Consider the following 13,442-nt stretch of genomic DNA (forward strand, 5'->3'; position numbering starts at 1 on the left):
CCTTCTCCGCTAAAGCTACCAAGGACGACGACGTCGACGACGGCCGTGGGGAATTTTGATTAATGTTCATTTAAATGATTAATGACTGCCTAGGATACGATATGATCTATTGCTGTCTGGTATCTAAATGAATAATTTATTATTGCGACAGATGGTTGGATGGATGGATGAAAAGTGAAAATTCCCTTGAATAAGCGCCGGATTTGGCCGGAGGACGGATTGAGCCAATCTTGCGCCTCCCCCCACCCTTTACGGAAGCTCCGGGAATCCTCCAGAGGAGCCTGTCTGCGAGCCTTTAATCCCCGGTAATTGAAGGAGGTGTGAGCGAAAATCGGCACTAATGGAGGGCCAGGACAGTTTCTAACTGGCGTCCTCGTACCCGGTTCATTTGTTCGAAAGGGCCATAAATCTCATTTTTCCCTCTTGTTTTCCCCCGAAAGAACCATGTAGGGCCATGTTCCCCAAATCAAAGCCCACGAAGAACGAACTGACCAGACAGGCAACAAGTAATGGCCCAAGGCAACCAATCCACTTTCCTTAATTAACCAAAAACACACGGCGCGTTCCGTTGTTCAGTTCCGCAGATCCAGAACGCCCTCCGGGAGCTAACAAACCGTAATTAGCTAGTTTACATGGACCCCGACCTGGTACCACGTGTGTGTGTGGGGGGCGCTTCATCATAGGATTTCACATGTGCAGCAGCATCGGCATGCTATCCTTTGAGCTGCTTCGGGAACGGATAGATTGAAGAGTTGAAATCCCGCTGAATTGCAAGCTAATTAGGACAGGAAGTGGCTGGGGCTGTGATGCGCAATCAGTATTAGTGTAGGGTCGCAATTTGTGTCCAAAAAGGGATCTCGAAATTTGGATTGCAACGCAGCAGATGATGGTAGTTAATTACATCTTTGGCAAAAAAAAAACGAGTTAATTGGATAGAACGTTGTTAAGTGAGCATACTAGAATCGTTTCATTAGCTAACAAAACATTCAAAGTTTGAAAAGAGTTGTGAAGTTTTTTTCATATTTCGAATTGGCTTTAAAATCACTTGGATATTGAACTTCTAAAGCCTACCAGACCGACGTTCACATTGTAACAAAAATAAGGAATTACAAGGCATAATCTCTTAGAGGCTTTAGTGCACTGATCAAATACGCATTTTATTGGTTGCGACAGAAGCTGGAACTATAGCTTTAAAGTATAAATGGGATTCAATCCGTGAAATCATTGTTTTTATTTTTAGTTTTTTTTTTTTCTTCAATTTTTGAGTCCGTTTTAGGATTTTATTCTTTGAGAAACTTCAAGCGCTTTTTTTTTAGGGAACAATTTAGATAAATTTTATTTAATGAGCAGTTCTCTCAGATTTCGGTCATTCGATTTTTTTTTGTATTTTTTAATCCGACTGAAACTTTTTTGGTGCCTTCGGTATGTCCAAAGAAGCCATTTTGCATCATTAGTTTGTCCATATAATTTTCCATACAAATTTGGCAGCTGTCCATACAAAAATGATATATGAAAATTCAAAAATCTGTATCTTTTGAAGGAATTTTTTGATCGATTTGGTGTCTTGGGGAAAGTTGTAGGTATGGATAAGGACTACACTGAAAAAAAATGATACACGGTAAAAAAATTGTGATTTTTAATTTAACTTTTTGTCACTAAAACTTGATTTGCATAAAAAAACAATATTTTTTTTTATATGTTTTAGGGGACATAAAATGCCAACTTTTCAGAAATTTCCAGGTTGTGCAAAAAATCTTTGAACGAGTTATGAATTTTTGAATGAATAATTTTTTTTTTTCATAAAACTAAAATATTGGTTGCAAAAATTGTTCAACTTCATTTTTCGATGTAAAATCTAATTTGCAATCAAAAATTACTTTAGTGAAATTTTGATAAAGTGTACCGTTTTCAATTTTTTTTAAATAGTCGCAGTTTTCCATTTTTTATATTTATATTTTTATATGTTGAGGACTATTGAGAAAAACACGGATAAAAAATTCTCAGATTTTTAAATTAACTTTTTTTTTAAACTAAAACTCAATTTCCCAAAATACGTAATTTTTCATTTTTCGAGATTTTTCGATATGTTGAAAGAAACAAACCCCGCTACTTATGAGCAATAGAAAAGTGTGGTGAAAAAATCTGCCGCCAAGTTATGAATTTTTGAAAACAGTGGTATTTGGAAAAAATGTATATTTCATGCAAACAAAATTTGCTGTCCTATTTTTTTTTATGAAAAATTGAATTTGCCATCGAAAACTACATTACAAATTTTTCAAATAGAATGGAAACAGAAAATTTCCACTGTAAAAGTTTGGACAAACATTTTATTTGCTCGCAAACTTATTTGCCGAACTCGCAAACTGTATGTAAACAAACTTGTCCAAAAACAATATGGCGGATAAGGCAAACTGTCAAGCGCCAAAAAGGTGCGTGCTTTGCATAGTTTGTTTGTTTTTTGTCTCCCTCAACTCACTGAGGAAAGGCTATAAAATCACTCAAAAAATGAAATTCTTAATTTGACCTCCTAGACCCACCTTCACGTATACATATCGACTCAGAATCAAATTCTGAGCGAATGTCTTTGTGTGTGGTGAGATGTTGATCAAACAAAATTGCACTGAATTATCTCGGCACTGGCTCAACCGATTTTGTCCGTTTTGATCTCATTCGATCCGTGGTGGGGTCCCATAACCGCTATTATAATTTATAGAATTTAGGTAAGTACTTCAAAAGTTATGCTAAAAACGATTTTAGTAAATGTCCGGAAGATTGTAAAAAGGGAGGTTTTTGAAAGATAATCCATCATGTTGTACATTTCCAGAAAGGTATTTAAAAGACCTTTCCAAAAGTTTGAAAATCTGACAATCCTATCAAAAGTTATAAGCACTTAAGTGTTGTACATACACTTTTTGGAGGTTGGATCTCAAATATTTTGATGAATACGTTGTCCGGATCTATAATGCGACCTGTCGTTGGAAAGGTAATCAAAAGACCTTTTCAGTAAAAAAAAAAAGTGGAATTTGAAATTAAGGCCACGGTGTCAAAATTTTATTGAAAAAAGGGTTTTAAAATGCAGTATACACTTGTCCAGTTGTTATGCAATCTTTAATTCCCAAAATTTTGACGAAAATTTTATTAATGCGAGATTTATTTTATTGTTTGCAGTGCTGTACATTGTAATTTCTTTAAAAGGAAATTTTGATTGTTCTCATCCGGGCCGTGGTTTAGGGGTAAGCGTGGTTGCCTCTCACCCAGTCGGCTTGGCATTTTTCGAAACGAGATTTGCGCGACCATGCCTTCCGTCGGATGAGCAGGTAAATGTTGACCCCGGTCTAACCTAAAGGGTTAGGTCGATAGCTCAGTCCAGGTGTAGGAGTCGTCTCTCTGGGTCCTGCCTCGGTGGATTCGCTGGTAGGCAGTTGGACTAACAATCCAAAGGTCATCAGTTCGAATCCCGGGATGGATGGAAGCTAAGGTGTAAAAAGAGGTTTGCAATTGCCTCAACAATCAAGCCTTCGGACACCTAGTTTCGAGTAGGAATCTCGCAATCGAGAACGCCAAGGCAATGCTGTTGAGCGAATAATTTGATTTGATTTTTTTATTGTTCTCAGTTGATTAGATTTCAATTTTCATTGAAATTTTGATGTTTTTTGTAAACATTTTTTTTTGCCCCCAGATTTTTCGGTTCAATTTTGAAGAGGAGTGACATAAACTTTGGAAAATATTTGCAACGGCCTAATTCGAGTTTAATATTAATCTTTTTGTTCTATTCTCTGTTTGGATTGCCAAACGTTGTAACAGCCATAGCCAAATGGTTACGCTTTCCGCTTTGTAAGCAGATGATCATGGGTTCGAATCCTATCTGCTCCAACCTTCCATCGGATGGGGAAGTAAAACGTCGGTCCCGGCCTTGGATGTTGTTAGGCCGTTAAGTCATTCCAAGTGTAGAAGTCGTTTCCACGCTATAAGTACAAACAACACACCAAACCAAGCCTGCTCCGGTGGAATCGCTGGCAGCAGTTGGACTCGTAATCCAAAGGTCGTCAGTTCGAACCCTGGAGTAGGTTTCTTGGAGTAAACAAGGTTTGGGTGCTCTCCCCATTCAAGCCTTTGGACTCCTAGGTTCGAGTAGAAACTTGCAATAGAGACCACAAAAGACCCGGGGGTCGTGAAAGTGAAATTTCCATTGTATTTCAGCATTTTCGAAGTTGACAATTTATATATAGAAGGAGAACCGATCGAAAAGTGCTTTGGTTACATCTGGCACTTAGCACTCAGAATTCTGAATACTTACCCGAGAATTTTATATGATTGATTTTGGTGTTCAAGTTTTTGAATTCGTGTAGCGACTTATGATAATCTTAATTAAAAGTAAATCTTGAAATTCGAAATACTTTCAAGAAAATTAAAATTTGAATGAGTTTTGGGATCTTATTTGAAAACTGTCGTGAGTTAGCTCATAATTACACTTCATTATTACAATGAAAGCCGTTTTCCCAAGTTTCACCACAATAAACTACCCCCATGAAAGCTCGTTTTTACGCAGAGTCCATAACAAAGTTTCGCTCCCATATCTACAATGTTCCACGCTTGACAGACAGGCACTTGCTGGCTTGGCTGGCTGGCTGCCGGGCAAACTCCCTCACACTCACGCCGAGCTGTCAAACGTGATTGATTTATTTCATTTGTGAATCACGGCGCGAGCAAAAGTGTAAATAACATTGTAAGTATGTATCGAATCAATGGCTCCGAAGGTTTTTGATAGAGTGGGAGCGAGGGTGGAGCAGAACAAAAAAAGTTGCATCGTGCTTTCACATCGTCATCATCATCATTGACATCGATTTTGACTTCATGCCAGCGCAGAACGAGTTCTCTTCTGCTGTCGTTCTTCTCTCTGTTAATATCCAAGCCAATCAACATCAAACCGATTGATGAATCAAATTTTCGTTCCCCATATTCTGAACAACAACAACACAACAAATCACACACACACATGAGCAGGCGCGCGAGCAGTCGGGCATGTTTAGATCTATTGGAAATAAATAGCATTACCGTATCATGTGAAGTGTCATAACGGATATGAGTGGGTGGTGGCGGATGGTTGTTCTTGGAAAAGTGCGAATTCTTCACATTTTCTTTAACTCTGAAGTGGGGTAAGAAAAACCACTACATCTTTGATAAAGAGAGGTGGTCTTGAACGGGTTCGTGTTAAGTTTGGCTCAAGCAGAGTCCTCGATAATTAGAAAGTCCCAATAGTGTTTTACATCATTTGACTGGGTTGCCAAATCAACAAAATCATCAAAAATATTAAAAGAAAGGATCAAAAGTGATTCAATCACTATTTTAAGACAAAATTTTAAATGTTATGTCCAATTCGAGTGATTTACAAATTATATAACGTTTTAAGCACTAATTACGACAGGGTTGTTAAGTCTGAACAATGTTAAGTTTAGAATAGGCTAGAAGTTTTAATAAAACAACATTTCTTCTGTTTGTCTCTGACATTCACTCTTCGACTCGTTTCCAACCCCAGCCTTCACCTCCGTCAAAGGCAGTCCACGATGACGACGTGCTCACATCAGCGAAATGTGTTGCCACTACCGTACGTCTGCCGGCCGAAGGAGGTGCTGTCTTGTCATATCCCAGGTCCCATGTCCTTGTGTATGCGCTCGGCAAAAATTGCGAGAACCAACTCGCGTCGCACGTGCGAAAACTCCGTGAGCATATCCCGAGACACACCGTGGCAAATGTATTTCTTTCATTCCGTGCTAAAACAAATCAGTACAGCATGAAATTTTATTAGATTAGAATACACCGGTTTAGCATTTGTAGCACAAGTGCTGAATCGGATACGGGCGGACGTAATGTCGTTCGGGGGACGCTTCTCGAGCTGTGGGGCAGGGGCGGCCAAACTTGGGGAAACATTACTCAACAACTTGCCAACTCAGGAGACTCAACGGACACAATGGACAGATTCCACAGACTCGACAGACTTAAAAGACTCAATAGGCTCAATAGAATTGACGGTCTCTTACCCCACAGACTTAAAAAAAATCAAAAGACTCAACAGACTCCACAGACTCGACAGACTTAACAGATTCCACAGATTAAATAGACTCAATAGACTTGAAAGTTTCAACTTTCCTCACAGACTCAAACAATTCAAAAGACTCAACAGACTAAATGGACTCAATAGACGGAATAGACACAACAGACTCAATAAACTCAACAGACTCTACAGACTAAATATACTCAACAGACTCAAATAACTAAATAGATTCCACAGACTCAGCAGAATAGACCGACTCAGTAGACGCCACAAAATAAATAAGCTCAACAGACTCAATAGAGTTGACGGCCTCAACTTAACCTACAGATACCGAAAATTAAAAAAAAAACTTAATAGACTCAACAGAATAGATCGATTCAAAAGACTCAATACATTCATGCCTCGGTTAAGCACCGCATATTTTTACAAAAAATAGAATTTATCCTGAATTTTGAAAATGCAATTTTTTATTCTAAAAAAACCTCCTAATATTTGTTATTGCTATATGGGTATCAACTGAACGATTCTTTTGTCATACATTTCGATTGTCATACAATTTTTTTGAAAATACTGAAAATTTTCACAAAACTACGTATTTTTGAGAAAAAAAACCCAAAATTTCAGTTTTTTTTCAAATTTGGTACCAAATAATTGAATTTTTTTTCTTATAATTCGATTGTAATAACAACATTTTTTTTGGAAATACTCAACATTTTCACAAAACTACGTATTTTCGAAAAAATACTTCAAATTTCGGTTTTTGCAATATAAGTATGAAATGATCGGGACTTTTTAATACATTAAGAATGTAATAACAAGATTTTTTTTTTAAATACTCAACATTTTCAGCAGACTACCTATTTTTTTAAAAATACGTTAAATTTCAGTTTATCACAATCTGGTTATCAAATGATTGGATTTGTTTCATACATTTCGAATGTTATAACAGCGTTTTTTAAAAATACTGAAAAAAATACAAAACTACGTATTTCGAAAAAAACACTCAAAATTTCAATTGGGTAACAAATAATCGAAATTTTTCAAACATTTCGAATGAAATAAATTTTGAAACTTTGAGTTTTTGAATATTTTTCAGAAAATACGTGAATTTGTGAAAATTTTAAGTACCGTAAACCGGGGTGACTTTGATAGGATTTCAATTTGTTTTTGGAATATTTTCGAACAGGTAAGGTTTTTCTCAAGATTATTATTTTTAAAACATGTACTGGGGTAGGCCACACAAAGTCCATGCACTATTTCGGAAAAAAAGTTTTTTCAATAATGTTTAGAAAAATAGTTACGTTAAAAAAATTTAGTTTTAATTCCGGGGTGACTTTGATAGTCATAGTTTTTCTTGTTAAAATCATATTTAAGATGTTCAAACTTTATTTGTACGCTAAATGTACCATCACTAAAGTAGCTGATATAGTTTTAAGAAAAAAATCAATGTTTATATTTAGTTAACTAAGTTTATAAGCTTTTAAACAAAATACATATAAATTTTAGGTAAAATTGTTAAAAAGTCGGAATTTTGCCTGAAATTTGTTAAAACTTGTTTTGTTTATAAAATTATCGATTTATATTGCATTTTATACTGAATTTCAAGCACGAATCACAGATTTTCACATTTTACATGAAATTTGTTCTCGTGGCGCAGGGGTAGCGGCTTCGGCTGCCGATCCCGATGATGCTATGAGACGCGGGTTCGATTCCCGCCTTATCCACTGAGCTTCTATCGGATGGTGAAGTAAAACGTCGGTCCCGGTTTCTCCTGTCTCGTCAGAGGCGCTGGAGCAGAAATCCCACGTTAGAGGAAGGCCATGCCCCGGGGGGCGTAGTGCCAATAGTTTCGTTTCGTTTTTGTTCAACTGAAATTGCCTTTTAATTAGGAGATTTTTTTTAAATTGTGTTTCATAAACACATATTATTTATTATTTACAAACTTTTTTAACCTTCTCCTAGTGGAAAATTGTCCAAAGAATCCGAAAATGCATTCCGTTTTCCGATTCAAAATCATGTTCATTGAGAAAATCATGACACTTTGAGAAGTTTAAAATAATGACTTTCATCAACATTTTCTTAACTATACTTAACTAACTTTTTAAACTTGTCAAAATTTTATGAAAAATTCTTGTTGACATACTTCGAACACTTCTCTACCACGGTCAGTATGTTTCTAAACCATTCCTTACGTATTTTAACTGTACTCTTGATTTTGCGCAAAAATCGCAAACCTATCAAAGTCATCCCGGCTATCAAAGTCACCCCGTTTTACGGTATCTAAAAAAATAAGAAATTAAAAAAAACAAATTATTTGATTTACAAATTGTGAAAAACTGAAATTTTTAGTATTTTTTCGAGATATTTTGATCATTTGATACTCATATTGTGAAAAACTGAAATTTTGACAATTCTTTAGAAAATACGTAGTTTTGTAAAAAAATATGAGTTTTTACAAAAAATTGTGTTACAACATTTAAAATGTATGAAAAAATCCGATCGTTCCATATTGTGAACAACCGAAATTTTTAGTGTTTTTTCCGAAAACATGTAGTTTCGTGAAAATTTTGAGTATTGAAAAAAATGATACTATATTCGAAATGCATGAAAAAAAACCCAATACCCATATTGAGAAAAAAAAACTGAAATTTTGAGTATTTTATGAAAAAAACGTGGCTTTATGATTTTTTTTACGTTTTAAAAAATTGTTGTTATTGCATTCGAAATATATAAAAAAAAAATCCGATCATTTGATACCTATATTGCTAAAAAAATGAAATTTTGAGTATTTCTTCAAAAGTACGTAGCATTGTGAAAAAAATGAGCATCTAATTTCAAAAAATTGTGTTACAACTTTCGAAGTTTATGAAAAAATCCCGATCGTTTGTTACCCATATTTTGAGTATTTTTTTGAGAATAATTGCATTTTCAAAATACAGGAAAAATACGTACTTTTGTAAAAAAAAAAATCGTGTAGTTATAAGTGGAATCGATAGCTGTCATCATCCCGATTCCAAAACATTATATTTTTTTTTGCTAGTATGATTTTAAATACGATTACAGCCAATATAGCCAAAATTCCTAAAATTGCTTCAGTTATGCACTGGGAGACTAAACATTCTCAACATACTCCAAGGACTCAACACACTGAACAGACTAGACAGAATAAATAGACTCAATAGACTTGAGGGTTTCAACTAGAGCGTCCAATTTCCCGTCCCGGGAAAAAAATTCCCGGGAATTCCCGGGATTTCCCGAAAAAAAAATATTTCCCGTTTCCCGGGAAATTTGTAAATTTCCCGGGAATTCCCGAAATTCAAGCGGAAGTATAAATTTTCTTAAATTTTTTAGAACTATTTTTTGAAATTGCTGTGAAAAAATAATAAATGAACAAACTCAACATGATTTTGTTCAATTAAATGTATTGTTTGGTTTATATATAATTAATCAGATTATCAGAAATTATGATATCAGAATTATTTCTGATAATATTAATTTTTGAAGCAACTGGGAATAGATCTTGCTTAATGAGTATTAAATTATTACAATTAGGTAAGCTTTTAACAGATTGGTGTTTTTTCATTAAAACAATATTAACTCCTTACCTCCAAATTAAAATTGAGATTTTTTTACGTTTTTGTTTACCATGATCAAATGAGATGCAAATCGAATTTGTGCAAAAGCATTAATTCAATTTGTTGAATACCTAGTAGTATAGTACTAAAGAAATTACAATTTGAAGTAAAAGAATTATGGAGCACGTACAGTGCAACTACGGTGTTAGAGGGTTAAATGTGGAAAAATAGAAGATTTTTTGTGGAATGATGTTAATTTATCGTATAATTTAAATCATGTTGCATAATAATACAAAAAAAATCATTGAAAAATTACTTTCTATTGTTTGTTCTAAAAAAATGCAAAAATATATTCAAAGCTTGCTTCAAATATTTGAAAACATTGGGTTGTTTAGAGTAAAACCAACACTAAAAAGCTTTACCATTTGTTCAAGAGCTGAAACCAGTATTTGTCATGAAAAACACAATTTCTGCAATTTTTTCTCATTTCAATAAACTGGTCACAGAGGCAAGTTTAAAATTTCTCATCAAAAAATACCAAAATACATTTTCTTGTAGTTGAATGATTTTTTTCCATGCAGTCAAGCTGTTAATTGATCTTCACACTTATTTAAACCATTAATGTTGATGTGCTATACAATTTTATTGCATAATATTAATTAAAACCAAGATCATAACAAATTTAAAATTTCCCGGGAATTCCCGGGATTTCCCGGGAAATTGGCTGAAAATTTCCCGTTTCCCGGGAAATTTGTAACCCCGGGAAATTGGACGCTCTAGTTTCAACTTACCTCACAGACTCAAACAATTCAAAAGACTCAATAGACTCTATAGATTCAGTAGACTTGACAGTTTCAACAAACCCGAAGACACAACAAACTCCACCGATTCAATTGACTCAACAGACTCGACATCCTCAACAGACTCAATACAGTTGACGGTCTCAACTTGCCCACAGACTCAAAAATCAAATGACTCAATAGACTCAACAGACTCAAAAGATTCACAGACTTGACGGTCTCAACATATCCCACATCCTAAACAAACTCAACAGATTCAATAGACTCAACAAATTCAGAAGTTGACATCTTGACATCTGAATAAACCAATGAATTAGATATCAAACCAAGTTGTAACAATATGAAATTAGATAAATCAACCCAAATCATTCTAATAAACTTTGTCACCCCTGACGGTACCAAACCAACTTCAATCTGAAGGCACCTCCCAACTCTCTCCTTACAGTCCGTCACTCCTGGAGGACGGGTAGTGTCCGTAGTGCTATGTTCATGTGCCGGGATTATAATTTCAGGATGTTTCCTCCTCCGTCGAGCACGCGCTTTCCAACAACATGTCAATTCGAAACTTACTGCAGCGCGCAAAATAAAAAAAAAGACAATCCGTCAATTTCCTGCCCGATGTTACATCGTCGCCGCCGGGTCATCAAGAATCGGCACAAATTTCAACCGAGTCGAAACTTGTTGTCGTGCAAAATTGGCACGCGAGAAAAACTTTGCGCGAAGTGCGTTTTTTCCGTGGGCTCGTCGTACCTGCGGGCACGATAACTGCAAGCTGGTCAAAACCCGCCGATCAATAAAACCGACCCCCTTCTCGGAAGTGGTTTCAGTTTGGTAGCAGACCGTCTCGCTGGAAGGATGAAGTTCGTGATCGTGTTAGCCCTCGTCGTCGTGGCCACCCTAGGCCCGGTCCGTGCCGCGCCGGCCAACTCGGACGCGCTCCAGGTGGTCGCCGCTGAGCAGGACGCGACCACCACCGACGAGAAGACGGTTGACGTTGAGCTGAGTGACGCCGCGACCGACAACAAACTGTCCGAGGAGCCAGGTACCGACGGTGACGTTGATGATACGCGTTCTAAACGGTCAGTTGCTTGTACCGATATCGTAGGCGCAAACGGCGAAACCGAAACCATTTGCGACGAGGATCAGGATGCGGCGGCCAGCGAGCCGGACAACACGCAGCAGCGGTACGCCGCCGGCGGCAAGGGAGGGGACGGGTACGGAAGCGGATCGTACGGCGGTGGCGGCAAGGGAGATTCCTCGTACGGGTAAGGCTTGCGTGTGGAGGTGGGGGTTCGTTACGAAAACTTGAAGTAGTTGTTTGTCTTGTTACAGCGGTGGATACGGCGGTGCTGATCACGGCAAGGGTGGAGAGTACGGTGGCCACGGATCGTCGCACGGATCGTCTTACGGTGGATCGTACGGAGGATCGCACAGCGAGTCTCACAGCTCGAAGGGCGGCTACGAGGGCTCGTACGGTGGATCACACAGCGAGCATGGCAGCGCCAAGGGCGGCTACGAGGGATCGTACGGCGGAGCTCACAGTGAAGGAAAGGGAGGTTACGGAGGTGCTCACGGAGCAGCGAAGGGCGGTTACGAGGCAGCGTACGGTGGTCACGGAGAATCGCACGGTGCTGGAAAGGGAGGCTACGAGGCGTACGGTGGAGCGTACGGAAGTCACGGAGCGGCTAAGGGAGGTTATGAGGCAGCGTACGGAGGAGGATCGCACGGTGCTGGCAAGGGAGGTTACGGAGCAGCGACGTACGGTGGTAGCCATGGAACAGCATCGCACGGAGGTTCCTACGGTGGTCACGAATCGGCAAAGGGAGGTTACGAAGCAGCATCGTATGGCGGATCTTACGGTGGCCATGGAGCAGCGGCTAAGGGAGGTTACGAAGCATCGCACGGATACGGTGCAGAGAAGGGTGGTTATGGAGCATCGCACGGTGCGTCCCATGGATCGTATGGTGGAGCGTCTTACGGTGGATCGCACGGAGGTGCAGGAAAGGGTGGTTACGGAGGTCACGGTGCTGCTGCCCACGGATCATATGGAGGATCTTACGGTGGATCGCACGACGCCGGCAAAGGTGGTTACGAAGCAGCTTACGGAGGATCTCACGGTGGTCATGGCGCTTCCCATGGTGCGTACGGTGGAGCGTCGTATGGTGGAGCTCACGGCGGTGCAGGAAAGGGTGGCTATGGAGGTCACGGTGCGGCAGCCCATGGATCATACGGAGGATCTTACGGTGGAGGTCATGGCGCTGGAAAGGGTGGTTACGAAGCTGCATACGGAGGATCCCACGGTGGTCATGGAGCGTCCCACGGTTCATACGGCGGTGGTTATGGAGGATCTCATGGTGGTCATGGAGCGTCCCACGGTGGATCCTATGGAGGACACGAGTCGTACGGCCACGGAGTAGCTTCCCATGGTGGCTATGGATCTCAGGGAGGATCTTACGGCGGCTCGTACGGCGGAGGACACGAAGCTTCTCACGGCGGCGGACACGGTGGATATCGTTCAGCTTCTTACTCATCTGGTGCCGCACATGGTGTCTCGTACGGTGGTTCCGGAAAGGTTTCCTGCGGAGCCAACCTGCTGGTCGGATGCGCCCCATCGGTGGCTAAGGTCCCATGCGTACCGACCAAGGCCGGAGGCTACGGAGGATATGGTGCCGGTGGACACTACCGATCTGTGCAGGCCGAAGAAAGCGACGACAGCGACAGCCCAGCCCCGTCGATGTAAGCCAAAGTGTGTTCTGGAAATTGTGTTCTTTTTGGATACCAGTAAAGTGTTTGACATGAAATTCTATCTCATCATTTTATATCACACTTTCTCGATTTTTCTCATTCACCGCGTCTACTAGAAGTGCTCAAACGTTTTCAATCCACCTTCAGGGAATCAAAAAGGCTTCACCTCTCTCTCTATTCCCGACGGCCAATCGAAGAATCGTCGAAAAGGTTTCCCCAATTTGGATAACGAGCGTCTCGTGTACGCTCTCCAAAAAGGCACCAATCATG

At 39.2% G+C, this 13,442-nt stretch overlaps 2 protein-coding genes across 2 annotated transcripts in view; one reads left to right on the forward strand and one right to left on the reverse strand.

Annotated features, from left to right (window-relative positions):
* Positions 1-5,075, reverse strand: part of LOC120413989 (uncharacterized) — a 9,651-nt gene extending 4,576 nt beyond the window's left edge. Inside the window, exon 1 of the mRNA XM_052709947.1 lies at positions 5,056-5,075. Within this exon, the coding sequence (XP_052565907.1) occupies positions 5,056-5,075 (20 nt within the window). The remainder of the gene's footprint in view (positions 1-5,055) is intronic.
* Positions 5,076-11,282: 6,207 nt separating this feature from the next.
* LOC120431154 (uncharacterized) lies at positions 11,283-13,167 on the forward strand. Its single transcript, XM_039596294.1, has 3 exons — positions 11,283-11,469; positions 11,533-11,692; positions 11,760-13,167. Exons 1-3 carry the CDS (start codon positions 11,283-11,285, stop codon positions 13,165-13,167), a joined length of 1,755 nt encoding a protein of 584 aa, XP_039452228.1.
* The last annotated feature ends 275 nt before the right edge of the window (positions 13,168-13,442 follow it).

The sequence above is a fragment of the Culex pipiens genome, chromosome 3 (genome assembly GCF_016801865.2).
Source record: "Culex pipiens pallens isolate TS chromosome 3, TS_CPP_V2, whole genome shotgun sequence".
NCBI lineage: Eukaryota > Metazoa > Arthropoda > Insecta > Diptera > Culicidae > Culex > Culex pipiens.